Source organism: Sciurus vulgaris (assembly GCF_902686455.1).
Source record: "Sciurus vulgaris genome assembly, chromosome: 11".
Taxonomy (NCBI): domain Eukaryota; kingdom Metazoa; phylum Chordata; class Mammalia; order Rodentia; family Sciuridae; genus Sciurus; species Sciurus vulgaris.
The window spans coordinates 129839658-129858845 of record NC_136472.1 but is presented as its reverse complement, the minus strand read 5'-3'; the positions used below and the strand labels follow the sequence as shown (position 1 = coordinate 129858845).

At 37.5% G+C, this 19188-nt stretch overlaps 1 protein-coding gene across 1 annotated transcript in view; it reads right to left on the bottom strand.

The window, feature by feature from the left end:
- JAM3 (junctional adhesion molecule 3) overlaps window positions 1–15624 on the bottom strand; it is a 79058-nt gene extending 63434 nt beyond the window's left edge. Inside the window, exon 1 of the mRNA XM_079102117.1 lies at window positions 15495–15624. Coding sequence (XP_078958243.1) covers window positions 15495–15570 — 76 coding nt within the window. The 5' untranslated portion in view covers window positions 15571–15624. The remainder of the gene's footprint in view (window positions 1–15494) is intronic.
- Window positions 15625–19188: the final 3564 nt, after the last annotated feature.

Sequence of the window (19188 nt, the reverse complement as noted above, 5' to 3'; positions counted from 1 at the left end):
AGGATTTAATGCCCATAAGGCTTTGGTTTAATGCCCATGCATATGGTTTATTTCTGCATTTCTTGAAATACAAGAATTTGGGGGTATTAAATAGAAGCATTTTGTTGAGTTAGAGTGTCTTCCTTTCCTTTCATGCTCTTACTTTTCCCTAATATACATAAGAAAAAAATATGTCCCTCATCCTAACACTACATGGCACTATAATCTCATGATGTAAAATTAGTGTCATTTCATTTTACCAAGAATATATGGGGAAAGACTTAAATTCTCAGGTGGAAACGGCCCACAGCCTATCTGCATGGCCTATCTGCTCACACAGCATTTTCTTGTCCTGAACTCATCCATTCTTAATAGTTATTTATTTAATAAGCTGTTTATAACAAACTCAGTGATTTATACTGGCACCTCCTTTACTTAAAAATATGTTGGAACTTCCACTAAAACCTTTTATTATTCAATGTTCGCTAGTTCAGGCATATAATTTTGCCCTAGGCATAACAGGTCTAATCTTTTCTACAAATAATCACTAAATCACTTTATAATCCAAGAATGTCAAAGAGAAATTTTTCTTCTTTACTCATGAAACTTAAAACTAGATTTTTGTTTTCTTAGAAAAATTTGGGACAATTTGTGTTTTAGATAAAATTTTTCCAACATAAGAAAAATAAATTTTTACAACTTGCTATCTCATCAAAATAAGCCATAAAGGGAAGCTTCTATAAGAGGACTGCAATTGTTTTGGAGAATCAAAGAAATAATGAAACTTCAGAACTTAGAAGGAATAAATGCAAAACTGAGATGATAACATTAAAATATTTGCATAACATTTTATAATTTACCAATCACTTTCACACACAACCTCATTTGGTCCCTGTAGCAATCTCAAAGTGGTTTCCTCTCTGCAGATTAAGAAAACAAGGCTCAGATATGTTAGGTGGCTACTAAAACCTCCAAACTAGAAGAATCAGAATTCAAAGTGGAACTCAGGTCTTTTAACTTAATATAATTTTAAAATAAAATTTTAAAATATACAAACTAGTATGTGGTTTCCTTTCTGTAAGAAATACAATGTGCTTGAACAAAAATATTTATCAGGGTTGGGGATGTAAATCAGTGGTAGAGCATTCACATGGCTCTATGCAAAGCCCTGGATTCCCAGTACCACACTCACACACAGACACACAAAACACTTGTCAGCCCACTATAAAACAACTATTAAAACCAGGTTCCCAAGTTCATAACTGAAGAATAAAAACACATTACCTTCTCATGCGGCAGTGTTCTCTCATCAGTGAATATTTTCATACCTATTTTGTTCCAAACATGATGCTAGGCAGAAGGCAAAATTTCTTTCTCCAAATAACAAACTATTTAGAGTCAAGATACACACACACGGGAAAACTATTCTGCCATTAAAGATTTCAATTAGTTGGTGAATAAAGAATATGACCCACCAGGCTCGGTGGCACATGCCTATAATCCCTGCAGCTTGGGAGGATGAGGCAGGAGGATTGTAAGTTCAAAGCCAACCTCAGCAAAAGCAAGGCACTAAGCAACTCAATGCGACCGACTTGTCTCTAAAGAAAACACAAAATAGGGCTGGGGATGTGGCTCAGTGATCGAGTGCCCCTGTGTTCAATCCCCAGTGCCAAAAAGGAGAATGATGAAGAATGGCTATGACTGGGGCAGTCAGAGTGGAGCCTGAGCTTATCTGATTTTGAGGGCCTAGAAAACAAACATGAAATCATGAATACAAACTTAGGTACAAAGCAAATATTCATCAGGAATGAGAACAGGAATCAAAAACTTTACAAATTTAAAAAGCTGGCAACACAACTCAAGGAAAATCACTTTTAGTGATACTTTGGTACTCTACAATCTTTCCTACATGTTTTAGGATCTTTGATGACCTCAACAATAGCAATGATTTTGAAATACTGTCTAGAGTAATAACAGAATAATTAAGACTTTCTTTTAGCATGGTCAATAAAAAAATTTAACAAATATGAAACAAAGTGATATACTGAATTGATGTAATAATTTAATATTTCTTAATAGTTTGTAATGTTTCTACTTCAAAATTCATTATTGGTAGCATCATGGGAAATGCTGTATTTATTATTAGAAATAACAGTTTTTAAAATATTTTAGTTACAGATGAACACAATATGATTTATTATTTGTTTATTTATTTCTATGTGGTGCTCAGGATTAAACCCAGTGCCTCACTCATGCTATGCACTCTACCACTAAGCCACAACTGCCTCCAAAATCATGCAGTTCTAACAGCAGTTGTTAAACCTGGAAAAAGTTCTATTTAAAGTTTCACATTGTAAGAATCAACATTTCAAGTTTCCTTGCAGAGTGACTGATCATTCATTCATTCATTCATTCATTCATTCATTCATTTATTTATTTATTTTGGTGCTGGAGACTGAACTCAGGGGCACTCAACCACTGAGCCACAACCTCAGCACTATTTTGTATTTTATTTAGAGAGGGTCTCACTGAGCTGCTTAGCACCTTGTTTTTGCTGAAGCTGGCTTTGAACTCATGATCCTCCCATCTCAGCCTCCTGAGCCACTGGGATTACAGGCATGAGCCACTGCGCCTGGCCAGAGTGGCTAAAACTAAACACTCTTTTCCACGAGAAGACTTATTACCCAGTTTTTAACTACACTGTCCCTGCAGTGGTTTTACAGACTATAACTTTGGCACTATTGAGTAGCCCTACAACTTCACGTCACAATCCTAGGTGAGTCAAATAATATGACAGAACACTCCTGGAAGCCATGCCAACACTGACTTGGCCAGCAATAACACTGAACCACAATTCTAATTACCCAAACTGAATATGCTCCCAACTCACCTCTCCTTAGCTGGGAAAAAAATGCCTATGGCCATTTCAACACTATCCAACCTAAGATGCACAAGAGAAAGGAAGGCAGAGTGGAAGAAAAGAAGTTTTAATTTATGGTAGCCAAAGCATCTTTTACATATTTGAGGACACACTGTCAGGGTGAAATCCAGGGCCTTGGGATAGTTCCTTAAGTCTGTTTAATGGGCTTTACTTTAAATTTGCTTCTGAATAAGTAAGAACGAAATGAATTACAGCATAGTAGTAATAGATGTATCTGTAGCAGCAGCAACAACAATTAGTAATAGTAAATTTCTACAACCTATTGATGAAAAAATACTGAGAGCTTACTACTATGTTAGGCACTCTGCTAAGCACTTCATATGAATTAATTTTAATTTTATTATACTGATGACTGTTATTTTTATTTCTATTTACTTAGACACTTGGATAGGGGCTTTACACACTCCACATTTTACAAAATAACCATACAAAGTTCTACATTATTACTACTCTTTTACTGTCATGAGTCATATAGCACAGCTGAGATTCAAACCTACATCAAGCTTATCCACCTTCCTGATAAATGGGAATTCAGAAGAGGAAGAAATTGCCTGTCTAGAGATCTATAAGAGAAGCTTTACAGAAAAGTCCATGAAGGTGGATACTGAGGAGAGAATGAGAGACAAACAGGAAGAAAGAAACAATGCCTTGCATTTGTAGTGAATGAGCTATGGTAACAAAAGAAGGGAAATGTCAAAGTACAAGTCTATTCAGAAGACAGTGAGAGAACAATTTTACAGAGCCAAAGATCATGTTACAAATCTTGGGATCCCCCCAGATAAAAAATAAATCATTAAAGTTTTACAATCTTTTCTTCAATTAACATGGCCATAACCTTATAAAAGATAACATTTCTCTAGAACCAACTCCATCTCCCCCGTTCCTCTTTGGGAAGGGTAGACATGGGCATGAAAAGGAAGTCTCCCCCTGTCATCCAGAAAGCCAAATTTAGTAGTTACTGCCTTGAAGATAAAGTGACATCCACCAGAAACAGGTTTACAACCGACCAGATCACATGACAATTTCACTACAAATGAGAGAAAAGAAACAAATCATAAGGTTTAAAACTAGAGTCTCTAAACTCCAGCTAATATCCTTCCTTGAGGTTTCATTAGAGGAGCTTTGTAAATATGTGAGCTAAAATTTGCTGCACACACACACTAGAGAAGCAACCAAGGTTTTAACAGATTTTTATTCACTTTGCATGTTGGAAATGTACTTGACAAGAAAAGCATAGAAGGAAAAACCTGTGAGTCCAGGAAAGAACACCACAAAAAACATACTCCTCCTCAAAAAATGTTACCTGACTCTGAACTTCCTCTGAGAAAGAGTTTGTGGTAATTTGCAAAACAGTCTATTGGATATTAGTAACAGTAGAAAGAAATATTTGTGTTGGCTTCATTGAGGTCCAGATTCCACATCCCATGTTATGAAATGTCCACTCAGTACTAAAGCCTAAGTTAGAGAAAGAGGGAGGGTAAAAAAGAGAGTGAGCTATGTTATAAATGGACTCCATGGGCAGATGGAAGAGGCCTTCCAGCAACAACTCCATCTCAGCATTTGCTATTCCTCATAAGCCTTAACTCTATTCCCCTCCTGAAGCTATATCAACATGATAAAACACCATAAAAGTCACAGAATTAAACATCTCTGAAATTACATGTATACCTTGTTTTGCAATTAAATCAAAGTCTCAAATCTGACCCACCTTTGTAGAGAAATTTAAGATAGAAATGTATAGTGAATATGATCAGATGTTTGAAACTGACAGCAATCATAAAATAGTCCATCAGAAAAGTCAGGCTTCAACAGAATTACTTGAAAGAAGAAATAACAATTACAAAACAATACTTTTGTATACCACTCCTGAACCCTACATGTGGTGGTTAGCATCTGTTTCAGAAGATACCCTATGAATGTGTCCCCCAAGAGATCCTAGAGCAGTTTCTCAGCCTGAGGTGCACAAATGTTCTTCTCCTAGGGAGTTATAAACACCCAAAATAGTATATGAAAACTTTTCACTTATATGCATAAGAGTACTTTTGAAGGATAGGGATCATAGCTTTACCTTTTCCTATTAACTATTCAAGACATAAAGATGATGTTCCCGCAAAGTCTAAAACTGTGCCTGGTAAATAAAATAAAATTAAATAAAATTTTAAAAGCACTGAAATAGTTGTTCTTACGGAGCAAGTGTTCTGGAGACGCACAGCTAAGGTTCTAAGCTCATTCTTTGTTATCAGTGGAATTAAAAGCAAGGCCAAATATGATCAGAGTGAAAAATTCAGATCTGATACTAAGAAATTAGATCTAATTAAAAATGTCAACGAGACCAATTAGCTATCCCTTTTTTCTTCACGGAAAACAAACACAGGAACACTTGAAAAACTAGATCTAGGAAGGTCGCATACATAATAATAAAAACAACAAATTTTAAAACCCTAAAATTCTGAAAGATAACTTTGCCAATCTCTCAGAGTGTAGAAGGAATTCAAACTAGATTTACCTGGCTTTTCTAAAGCACCTCTAAACTTTCAGAAGAGGAAGTTTTTGTTATGCAGTTTTTCACCCTCAAATGCAATTATAATGACCAAATATGGACTAATTCAATTAATCAGTTACAACTTCTCATATGCCTACAAAATCACTCCTTTGGGAGGTAAAGTGGGCTATCTAATAACAAAGGGAAAGAAATGTGGATGTTTTGGTGGTAGTATGAGAGAAGCAGGGTTTAAATTACTTTCAAATGATTTGGATTAAAACCAATATTATTTCCCCAAGGTCTAAAATATGAATCACATGCAAAGCTGGGAAATGCCTAACACCCACAGTGCTATGCTCTTTCCTTCACCCAGAAAATTATCTAAAGGCTGTGAACAATGGAACCTTCCAAAGATGCAGTGGGTAGTTTTTGTCCTCACAAGACCGGACCTTTCAGTGAGCCAGCATTTCATGCTGTAAAAAGCAGAACTTCAGATTCCAGCTGAGGTCAGGGTTACCTTTGTACTCTGCCTCTAAATTTCTTCAAGTAGAGCTGCTACAGCAGAGTAACTGCCATTTCTGAAAGACATCTAGTGTGGACAGCTGTAATTCTCCACATTTTAAGTTGTCACATATTGAATGATAGATGGTTGCTTCTCAGATAAACAGATCCAAGGACAGAGAATATAGCTGTAGGACTGGGTATCTCTTTAAAACAACAGAGCCCCATCCTTAAAGCTGTGATTCTCTCCAAGAGTCATATAACCAACCCTCTCTTCAGGACTATCAGAACCTCCTGTGAGGGGAGGCTTTAAAAAAAATACCAAATACTTTTATTTTATTTTGTATTTGAAAAACAAAATCATTGCCTTCTTAATACAAACATTTAAAGATGGGTATGTGACTCTTATGTTAATGAAAAGGGGAAACAGATTAAGTTGAGAATACTGTTTCCAAAAGTATAATGGATTAGAGACTCAAAGTGCTTCTGCCCTCCAACAACAAAATCCTGCATAAACCATGACTTCTTTTTTCTTCTGGTAATGGGGATTGAATACAGGAGTACTTTACCACTGAACACTTTTTATTTTTTTATTTAGAGACAAAATTAAGTTGCCCAGGCCCACCTTGAACTTGTGATCCTCCTGCCTCAGTCTCCCCAGTCACTAGAATTATAGGTATGCCATACCACATCCAGCATAAACCATGACTTTCACTGCATGGGCTCACAGGAAGTGGGGGACTCCCTAAAGGACAAACCGAAATTGCTATGGGCTGCATCAGAAAGCAGTAAGATGGGATGGAAATAACTGAGGAAAAATTTTGCTCATTTTAATACATGAGTGCGGAAACTGGACCTGTGGACCAGCAGGAAAGTAGGGAAGCAGAGGCTAATGTTTTCAAACTATGACAGTGATGGAGAAGGGGTGACAATAATCCCAGAGAGTGGCAACCTTGGCACTAAACTGAAGCATATGGTCTAAAAAAAAAGAAGGCATCCTTTCTTGAGTTAGGCCTAGTTTTCACAGAGGTACATCAACCAAATATCAGCTTATAAGCAAAGAAATAAATCACCATATGTAAGAGTCATAAGAAACAACAAATAGATTTAGATGCCTAACACTACAGATATTTGAAATACAAAATATCAGATATGAAATACAAAATAGTTGTGCATAAAATGTTTCACTTTTTCAAGGAATAAAAAACTAAGCAAGCATAAAGATGACAAAAAGAACCAAGTAAAATTTTAGGAAAGAACAACATAATCAGTGAGAAACACTATGCATGGTTAAATAATAGATTGGAAGCAGAAATAGTTAATCACAAAACCAACATGAATATAGAGCACAATACAGTAGAGAGAGGCAAAAACATAAAATTATGACAGAAAGACTAACAGTATTAAAGTCAGAGTGACTGAATATGTTTAATCAGGGTCCCAGAGGAGAAGAATGAAGAAAATAGAAGTCAGGCAATATGTGAACAGAAAATGCCTGAGAAATAACAGGAAAAAAATTCACAGATACAGAGTACAACATGATACAAGTAGAACAACTGAAAAGAAATTCACCCAAGACACACTGCATTTAACATTCCAGAAAGACAAAGAATCTTTAAAGTAGCTGGAGAACAAACAGCAAGGTCAGAAAAGAGTGAAGATAAGACTGACTGCAGACTTCACAACAGTTTTGACGGAAACCATAAGGCACATGTAGTCCAACCTTTATAACAGAATAACTGTCAACCTAAAATCACATACCCAGCAAATACATGCTTCAAGAATAAGAGCAAAACAGGCGACTTTCAGACACAGTGTAGTCCCCCATGTTTGCAGTTTTGTTTTCCGCAGTTTTCATACCCAAGGTGATGAGAGACCAAGACTGCAGTCTAAAGCATTGAATGTAGGGGCTGGAAGGTAGTTCAGGGTAGAATGCTTGCTGAAGCACGGGCTAGACCCTGAGTTTGAGTGAAAGAAAGAAAAGAAAGGCAAAAAATAACAAAAAACAAAATAAGGAAATGAAATACTAAATGGAAAACTGTAGAAATAAATAATTCATGAGTTTGAAATTGCATGTCATTCTGAGTAGCACGATGAAATCTCATGCCTTCCACTTAAGTCCTGCCTAGGACATGAATCATTCCCTTGTCCAGCATATCCATATACAAGTTAATGCCCATCAGTCACTTAGTAGACATCATAGTTACCAGATCATGTAACAATATCACATTGTTTATGTTCAAGCAACTCTTATTTTATTTAATATTGGTCCCACAACACAAGAGTAGTGATGCTTGCAATTCAGAAATGCCACAAAGAAGCCAGAAAGCTATCTTTAAGTGGAAAGGAGAAAATTTTAGACTTAATAAGGAAAAAAAATCATTTGATGTTGCTAAGATTTGTGGTAAGAATGAATCTTCTGTAGACAATACTGTGAAGAAGGAAAATAATTGATGCAAGTTTTGTTGTTGCACCTCAAACTGCAAAAGTTTCAGACACAGTGCATAAATGCTTAGTTAAAATGAAATAAGCATTAAATTTGTGTATGTATATACAAGAAAAATATAGTTGTTACGGTTTAGATATTAGGTGTCCCCCAAAATCTTATGTGTGAAACAATGCAAGAAAGTGTAGAAATTAAATGACTGGGTTATGAGAGTCTGAACCTCATAATTAATGCATTCATTCCCTGATAGGGATTAACTAGGAGATCACTAGGCAGGTAGGATATGGCTGGAGGAGGTAGGTGCCTGGGGGCATGCCTTCGGGGTACATTTTATTCTTGCTGAAATGAGTTTTCTCTCTCTCTCTCTCATTCTCTCTCTCTCTCTCTCTCTCTCTCTCTCTCTCTCTCTCTCTCTCTCTCTCTCTCTCTCTCTCTCTCTCCTTCTCTCTTTCTTTCTTTCTTTACTGGTGTGATGCCCTGAGCCCCTTTCTTCTGCCACTCTCTTCCTCCATGATGTTCTGCCTCACCTTGGGCCCAGAGCAATGGAGCCAGCTACGTATGGATTGAGGTCTGTGAGCATTAAAAAATTTTTCCTCCTCTAAAATTCTTGTCAGGTCTATGATCACAACAGCAAAATAGCTGACTAAAAGAATTAGTATATACAGGGTTTGGTACTATCTGCAGTTTCAGGCATCACTTGGGGTCTTGGAACATATTCCCCATAGGCACTATATATAAAAACTAGTTCAACATCAAGAGATTTACAGTAAACGATGTTACCTGGAACTACTCTGTTTCCTAACTGACCTTTCTTTTCTAATATTCTTGATTACATTTTGATCATTTAACTTCCCTGCTTTAAACTGACAAATGAATTTATATACTGTAAACAATACAGTCCAAATTTTTTAGGCTATTATTTAAAGTGCTTTGCAGTCTAGTTACTTGCTAATGTGCTCTGTGATAGACAACCTAGCTCATTATTTACGAGTGACTTTGGCCAAGTAATTAGCCTGCCCAAGCTTCAGATTCCATATCTGCAAAATGAGACCTATAAAACTGCTGAGATCAATTAAGACAGTTCAGGTGCTATGGACTAAATGTCTGTGTCCCTCTCAAATTCCTGTTGAAATCCTAACCCCTAATGTAATACTATTAGAAGGTGGAGACTTTTGAAGGTAATTAGGTTTAGATGGGGTCATAAGGGTAGAGAGCCCATCATGGAATTAATGGTCCTTATAAGAAAAGGTATCAGAGCACTCTCTCACTCCACCAAGTGAGGACACAGCAGTCTAGGACTTCCTGCAAGCCAGGAAGGGGAACCTCACAGGAACTGCATATGGTAGTGCCTTGTTCACAGACATCCCAGACTCTTAAGTTTGTGGTATCAGTTAAAGTAGTCTGAACTTACTAAGATACCACATAAAGCAATCAGTACAATGCCTGGCACATGGTTAATAAATGGGAGTTGCTATTATTTATCATACAATAACTCACTATCCCCAAATAACAATATATGTATTTCCAAGTACAGGCTTGGGAATACTATTAGTTTATATTATTTATATTAGCTAATATATTTCCTCTACTTTTCTGGTTCTCAACACTTTGATTTCCACAAATCTGTGCTTATGTAAATCAAAATTATCACTAAGAGTCCAACTCATTCTTAAAATTCTTCTCTGCCAGAGTAATTATTCTCACTTCTAAATACATAAAATATTTACCCAAAGACTGTTTAAACTATCTAAACTGCCCATTCCTTCCAGTTGAAAGCAGCATTATTTTAAACTTCTCTGTTTTGTGCATTGAAGCCTTTACTGCCATGCGAATGGAGACTACCAAGTAAATATGAACTGGCTGATTAAAAGTTTCAGAATTCTTGCTGAGCATGCTGGCCCTCACCTGTAATTCCAGTTACTTGGAGGCTGAGGCAGGAGGATCACAAGTTTAAGGTCGGTTATGGCAACTTAGTGAGATCCTGTCTTAAAATAAAAAATAAAAAGAACTGGGGATATGGCTCAATGGTAAGTGCTCCTGGGTTCAACTCCCACTACTACAAAATAAATCAATGAAAATTTTTTAAAAATTAAAGTTTCAGAACTCTGGTAGAGATGCTTTAGAGGAAAACATGGGGGCGGGGGGAAGGTAAAGAAAAGCAGCTGTCAGTATTTTCATTCTCTGTAAGCCTCCAGACAGCTGCACTTAATTCTAAAGACATTAAATATTTTCGTTGGAGAAAGATATTCAACAAGGAAGTTCATGTTGGGCAGGAAGAGCGATGGGGTCCATTAGGTGATGGCTCACTTCAGGAAAACACCTTTCCAAGTCACTTTCAGTGTAAACTAATTTAACCTTGTATTCTTATCACCTGAGAGGAAGAGAACAGAGATCCTCCTCCAGGAGTTGTCTGGCTGACACACAGTAAGTGCTCAATAAATAGTGAACTCTGAAGAGGCAGAACAAAGCAATTACTCAGATTATTTTGTTTGTTCAAAAAGAAGTGGGGAAAAAAAAAAGAAGTGGGGAGGACTCTCACAGCAGCTCTCTTTCAGTTTTCCAATTAACCATTTGTTGGTGATGTCACAGCTGGCTCTGTAATCCAAAAGCCAGCACCAAACAATCTCGTCAACAAATCACAAAGAATACATGATCAAACAACTGAACTTCAAGTCAGATCTTCTTTCATCCAATGTGGCTGACATTAAGAAACTAGAAAAAGGCACAATCCACATGCTATCACATTAAACTAAACAAATTAAGTGTTCCATTACTAGTGCCAAATTTAAAATTCCACTATTTTATCTACTAGAAACCAAAACAAGATGCGATTATTTCAATAGAAAATAAACATTCTCACATTAAAGAAAACTGGAAAAACAGACAAAAGGATAAAAGAATCAGACAGGAAAACAAAATAGTAGAAAACAGCCTACCATTCTGAAAGACAACCTACCTACATTTTGGTACACTTTCTTCCAGGTTTTTCCTCTGATGCTTTATGTAATTACAAACATATACTAGTAGTACCTATAGCTTGTATCAACTTATAAGTATTTCTCCATGTTTTTCTTCTTAACCTTGTAAGTGCACAGGAGAAATGGCAGAAAGGAGACTATGAAATTAAGTAAGTCAAGATATAATTACTCTTTATTCCCTAACAACTATTGTAGTAAAAACTGAAACTTTCCCAGAGTCCTAAGACCACTAAAACGAAGATATACATTTAAAAATGCCTAGACACATAAAGAATATTTCAAAACTATTAACTGACTTTCAAGTGACATATTTACTTACTAGTGTCACCTCTGGAAAGATAAAAAAGAAATTAAATTCAGCTTCTGTTCCCAAGGAAGTTTTAATATCCTTGAGAAGATACAATGCACTCACATCCAACAAAACTAAAGCTTGGTTTAACTCAGTATGCAGTCACTCTGGCTCTTCAAGGAAGGGGGCTTTGTTCATTTTGCACCCTCAGCATGGAAAGCAGGGCCTAGTATATCACAACTACTAAGAAAAAAAATGTCTTCTGCACTGACTATAGACTAACATATACGCTTGTTTAGGATCAACATGCACTGAGGCTGTCAAACACAGCAGACAGGATGGATATGGTAGAATCTGATCTTAGCAATAATTTGTGGGAACGACAAAAAGTCTTAGGATACTTTGTAAATGAAAGAAGACACAGTAAAAAATGTTTATATGGTCCTAATTGTATTAAAAAATTTTAATTTTCTACACAAGCAGTGCTGTAACTCCTACACATATTACCTATTCATAGGAAACGTACTATATAACACATGAAAGATACTACTTAAAAACAAAGAAAACATACCAACACGCGAAACTGGATTAACAGAACATCAGAAGACAGGACTAACTCTCAGAAAGTTAGTGTGCCATGACAAGAGGCAAAGAGGCAGTAAATTAAGGCTTTCCATATACAGTACCATAGTGTATACTGTCCTTGCTAAACTGAGTGTAAAAGAATATGCGTGCTCAAACTTTTTTTCATGATCTCTTTATACTCCAGAGAAGATACTACAAATACACTAGAATTCAGAGGGTACAAAAATTTAAAATTTGCATTCAACCCTAACAGCATCACTTTCATACCATCTGATTCTAAAAACATCTTAAAAGAGAACTTCATAACTAGGGTATCCTTCAGCAGACACTACACATCCTAACTTGATTCACACATATTTTCTTTTATCCCACTAGTGCTTCAAAAAAATTCAAAGAATTTATGAAGAAGGAATTTGCCAATATCATATCTCTAACAGCTGCTAGTTGAATGCACTAAATCCATAGCTCCTTCTGTTACATTCTGTGGCCACCTCAGAAAGTACGCTTGATAAAAATCTACTTTCTTTCAAAAGAACTGATTTAAATCTATGCTGTGGGACTGCCTTAAGAGCAAGTTTCATACAGCTTAGGGGTTGGGTGGCTGATAAATCTGTCTAGATATAATAGTGCAATTACTTGTGATTAAGTATCTCTAGCAGCTATCCATTCACTCTCCCTAGTCTGCAGTACTCAAGAACAAATACACATCAACAAGGCATTTGGGAATGAGCAGCTGATTTAAAGCTGCTCATTCCCAGGACAGGTGTTCTTTTGTTTTTCTTAAAACACACAAGTCTGACAATGATTATATCTGTCAGGTAATCAAAAAGAATTATACAATATAAAAGGATAGGCTGGTCTAGAAAACATTTCCGGAGTCAAAACCAACATAAATGGAAGAATTAGAATATTTTCTCAAAAATTTCCCAGAAATTTTCTTTATTCATTCTTATTTTCAGACTTTGTAAACACAAACTTTATTACACCAAAAATGCAACCGGTTATCGTTTTAGTTCTAAATGAAACTTTTCAGGAAAGCAAAAGATTTGAAAGCCTAACAGGTAATTACTGGATAATTATTCAAAAGAGACACACGGCACAACAGTTAAAAAGTCGAATTGCACCTGTCATCAATTCAACAAAGGAATATTTTATTTACAAGTGACAGTTCTGAACACTTGATTAGTTGGTTAAACTGATCCAATAAGAATTACAATGTCGATAGAATAATACAAGTAACCAAAAACTGGATTAACAAATAGGAAATCCCCAATTTAAGACCTATGAGTTATCACCCAGGCAAGTTAATCTCTCTATACTTCTGTTCCTGCATCCACAGAATGGGCAAAATAATACTTACAAACTCTTAAGAGTTATCAAGATTAAATGAATGAATTCGTATTAAATTTTTAACAAAGGCCAGTAAGGTTTAACTATTAATGTTTGTCTTTATGTCAGGGACATTTTTAAGAAGGAAACACTGAATAGCAATTGAAAAAAATCCTAAAAAAATAAAAAAGACATCATTGTCAAGACCTGTGAAAAATTTAGAGAGTATACAGTATAAACCGAAGGATGGAAAAACCAACCCGAGGGGGAAAAAAAAAAAAAAAACAGCTGCTTCCATTCAAAGTGGCTTCAAAGTAGATTAATACATTCTACCACCTTGATTCAATGTCATTAGTCCTGGTCTGCAAAATCTGATTCTTCCTCCTTTTATCTTTAGATAAATCTCAACTCTCTATAGCAAGTAAATCACAAAATTAGCTCCTCATTGAGGGCAAAATCAAAGGTTAGAGTTACATGGAGTACTTAGCATTTATTATTATTATTATTATTATTATTATTAACAAACCATGCAATTGAAACTCATTTCTGCAGGGAACTACCAAATGTTTCTGCAATAAAAACTGCAAACTCTCATGTGAACGAATCTTTTCAACAATAGAGAGTTGTTACAGTCTGTGAATAGGACAGTGTCAGTGTGACCAACACAGTGGGAGCTGGACATTCCTGACACCCTTGTCCCCTGGCTAGCCTTTGGTCACTTTTATCTCCCAATTGCATTTGGTTTTGGAAGTAACTTTCAGCAAAGTATATGGTCACCAACTATGCTGAGACTGATCCTTATTTCTGTGCCAGACCCTTACTTTTTACTATCACCATCCTCAGCATCCTACTAGAATAAGCAACAAACACAAGAACCTTTGTTTTCCTAAGTCTGTTCACCCCGGTTCCCAAGAGTTCTTTGGTGTTTTAATTGGTATTTTCTGGAAGACATCAAGGGATGGCAGTTTTGGTTACCTTGGAAAGGTTACTAGGCAAGAAGAGTTGGTGTAGTACTTTGAGTAAATATGAGTTTGACACAACTTACTATGAAGGCAGTCTTGGAAACAGACTCCATTAGAATCTGAACATAGGTTAATAAAATCCACCTCACACAGTTGTTCTAAGGTCTAAATGAAATAATGGCTTTGAAGTGCCGTGAGTGTGTGTGGGTGTATTAGTACATATTAAATGGAAACTATTAGAGCACTTCTGTCCAACTAACCAAGGAAATACGGATCTCATGAGAATTCCAATGGGAAAGAAAATGAACAAATACCTCTGGTTTATCAGCGTGCCTTGATCAAAATGGCCTAGATGCTATTTGGGATAAGGGTCTCCACCAGGCTAGATACTAAGAAGGTCCTGGACTGATAACTGTGCAGTTTTATCTCTGGAAAGGGAAACCTGGGTTTGCCCAGTTCAATTCCTTTGTTGACCGGCGAAAAGCAGACCAGCAGAGCTCTGGCTGGAATCAAGAAACCGGCAGGCCTCGGAGTTCAGCCTGGCTGGTACTTCGCAACGCCACGCTGTCCACTTCGGGACGCCGCACTTCTCGGCGGTCTCCCAGCTGCCTTCCGAGCGCACGCCACGGCTGCCGCCGTCGGGGCAGAAGGCCGTGCCCACACGCGAGCCTAGGTCCACGGCCCCGGAGGACTCTCCGCTGGAACGAGGCCCTTCAACCGGACCAGCCCACCCGCCGGGGTGGGCCCACAGCTCCGAGTTACTCCTCCTGCCCGAAATAGCCCGCTGCCGGCCCGGCGGCCCGGGCTACCCACAGTCCCCGGCTCGGGTTCAGAGCCCCTGCCGGAGATTCGCGCTGCCCCTCCGGTCGGGACCCCCAGAGTCCCCAGCGTCCCCAGAGCGGGGACCGCTATGCCACCCGGACCGGTCCATCCGCTTCGGCCCGCTCTGCTTCCATCGCCCAGAGACCCTCCGCTCCCCAAGGCAGAAACACGCACACTCACCCCTGAAAAGCAGCAGCAGGAAGAAGTCGGGGAGCCGGGCGCAGAGCCCAAGTCGCGGTAGCCGCCTCAGCGCCATGTCGAGGGGACCTGAGGGGCTGGCGGGCGCGCGGCGTAGCTCGCCGACCCCGCGCGCATGCGTCCAGTCTGCCGCGAGCCTGCAACCCGCCCCCGGTTACCATAGCGACCCCCGGCCCCGACGAGCCGGCACCATGGTGACAGAGGAAGCTGAAGTCTGGTTGCTATGGAGGCAGCGATGCTCTAAACCTGGCCCTTGGTATCTCTTTCAATGAACTTGGTGGGAGGAGGGTAAAGAAACGTTCAAAGTGGGGCGAGGTACATTTCTGTAACTATAGAACAAATCCGTCACTTAAGGTCTGAGAAGAAATACTCCATTAAAATTTGGGGAATTAGTGTTTTTCTTATTTTACAAACAAGGATGCAGCCCAGTTACCTTGGAAGCATTATTGTCTTCACATCTTTAGGAACCCTGATTCCAAATGTGATGAAAGCAAAAGTGCTGAAATTTGCCTTAAATATTAGTAAGACATACACTATGATGTACATAAAAGCAATATTCTGCTAAAACAATTCATTTCTGTGGTAGATCAAAATTATAATGGGGACCGGGGTTGTAACTCAGTGGTAGAGAACTTGCCTAGCACATGTGAGGCACTGGATTTGATCCTCAGCACCACATAAAAATAAATAAATAAAATAAAGGCATTGTGTCCATCTACAATTTAAAAAAAATTTAATTATAATGGTATACCCAACAGTTTATATGTAGAATAGTGGGTTAATTCTTGGCGTTGAATTCCAAATATTGGGAGACAATAAATAAAGCTAGGGAATAAAAATGGAGTAGGATATTATGAAGACAAGCAGCTGAGGACAAGGATAAAATGAACTAGAAATTAGACCAAAAGAGGAATTAGGGTTTAAAATGTCACTTAATAGTGTGAAAAATCCTTGAAAAAAGCTTTCATTGTATCAAATATATAAAGAATATCTTTAATACTCCCAGAAACAACATAACAACAGATTTCTGAATATAGTTATTAGTATGCCAGTTTCCTGTAATGAGTATTTTTTCAATAGTTAGCATAAGAATTTCATCATACATTGTCTTGGAAATATATATACATATATATAGCAATTTTATATATATGAATGACAAGAAACATGAAATAGATTGAAGTTGTTGCTAAGGATATGCCTCAATTTCCATTACTATGATCTTCTGCATACATCTTTAAAACTGCTCAAACCATCGCAAGTGTGAATTAATTACCTTCCCAAAAAAATCCCCTAATGACAAAATAAACATTTTTAAATAATTTAATAACCTATTTTCATTCTATTTGTCTTTTCTTTCTTAAACCTTCTTTCCATTTCAGGTCACCATATGCCAAAATCTTAAGTAAATGTGTGTAAGAGTCATTTTATAATGATGGTCTCTCTCCCTTAATCAAAGACAAAATGGAAAAATCAAAAAGAGGAAAATTCCAGTTAGGTCTACCGATTTTTTTTTTTTTTTCTGCTCTCTCTTCTCCCTTTTACTCCTTTTATCTCCTGATCACATGACAAGGAATATTTACCTAACCAAAGAAATCATTTTGGTTATTTAGGAAATGTGAGATGGTGTCTGACTGTGGACAGATTATAGTTTTCAGAAACCAGTGTCTCTTTTCTCCTGCTAGATTTTCTGTGTTTGCACATAGTTCTTTCTGTCAAAAGGTCTTCTTTTAGGGAATCTTTTGAAACTTAGAGATTACAAAGAAAGCCTTCATGAATATTCTAAAAGGGGCAAAGGTTCCTAGGAGAGAGGATGGCAGGTGCTTCATTGTAAAACATTGATTTTCCTCCACAGATGGAGTTCGAATGTCATTACTAATGGTGGAGATATACATTACTGGAACAGCGGTGTGTCTAGGGATGCAGTGGTGCTGGGTAATGCGTATTGCTGTGAAGTGATCTGTTCTTCAGGATTTCATTGTTCCCTGGAGAGTGCTGACCCTGATCAGAAGGGAATCAGAACTCAATGAGGCCAGAAGCAAAGCTCTGGAAATATTCAGTGGGCAGGGGTGTGTAGTCTGTGCCTCTGTCTCAGCATCATCCATCCGAGTATGCTTATTTCGAAAGTGTGGATTACCAGAGAAAGATACATTTCTTTCTGTTTTTTTTTTTTTTTTTTTTTGGGGGGGGGGTAATGATTTACTTTTTAACATTTCAATGAGATTTTATTTTTTATTGGTGCATTATAATTATTCACAATAGTGGATTTGTTGTTACATATTCATATATGTACACAATAGAAGAATATAATTTGTCAATTTCTTTTCCTAGTACCTCCTTTTTCCCTCCTCTCCGCCCTACCCCTTCCTCTATTCTACTGATCTCTCTTCTGTTTGGGAGAGATCCATCTCTTAACCTATCATGTCCCACAATTTCAGATAGATTTAAAAACTAGAGACTTAATAGGTTAAAAGAGTTCAAGGAACTAAATATATTTTTGCTGTGCTTAAGCAAAAGCATTTGGAATACTGTTCAATACAAACACAAAGTGTAAATTGAGTGACAAAGAAAGAAGTGGTTTCCTGTGACACCTGCCTCTGAGCAGAATAGAGGGGTCTCTTTTTGTAAACTTGGGAAAGGTTAACTTTCCCAAACCTTGTATTCCTTGCCTGTAAAATAAGAATAATATTACTCATCTCATAGCAAGAGTACATAAGGTTAACACCTGAAGCATACTGGTGCTCAATAAATATTTATTGCCCCTTTCCTTTACCACCACTTAGGTTAAGGTTAGGCAAAATAATCACAATACTCCTGGAAAGCCTTAATGAGAAGAAAAGCAGGAGTTTGACCTCAATGTGCATTTATTCTCTTGGTGTGGCTATATTCCTTAAGTCATGTGATCAGGCCTTCTGCTTCTTCACTGTACCATTATCTCCTTGAATGATCACCTGTAGTCAACCCTCATAGAATGAGAGAAGAGGGATCCTTTGACTGAATAGTCTCTGACCCAAAAATTGTTCTATTAAAACATTCCTGTACAGAACTTGCTGGGAGTTTGTCCTCATCTTTGTTGTTTCATTTCCCCTCCATTTGAACCCCATCTTTTGAAATATATCCAAATATGTTCTCCCTCATTTTATTCGAGCTCTCCTTTCCTGCTCTTTGTCTTCAAAGTACTTCTTTAATTTTATTTCAGTAGAAAGATTCCCCTCCCCTACCCACATAAGGAAACAGTAGTAGACACAACCCTCTGTAACATATGCTGCAGTTCAATTTATTTGTGCATTCCTATCCATTATAGTAGTTCATTTGGAAAAGGTCATGCTAGGTTTTTATCAAGTGACTTCCTAGAGAGAGGCCCTTGTTAGTAGCTACTTAGTAAACCTTTCACAGGAGGCTATATGTTCATGTGGTCATGTGTGTATCTTTAAGTAAGCATATCATACTTACATACAAGGGTTTAAAGATAGTCCTTCATTTATGCTAGGGCAGGACTTAAACTGTTGGAGTTGCATTCTCTATCAGCCAGCGACCCTTTACTATCCAATATACATTAAAACACAACACCACAATCAACAGTGGGCAATACCATGCATAATGGATGTCCCTGACACAAAATTTGCTTCCCCATGCTTCACCCTAAGTCCCAGTGAAGTACATATCTAGGCTGTCTCTG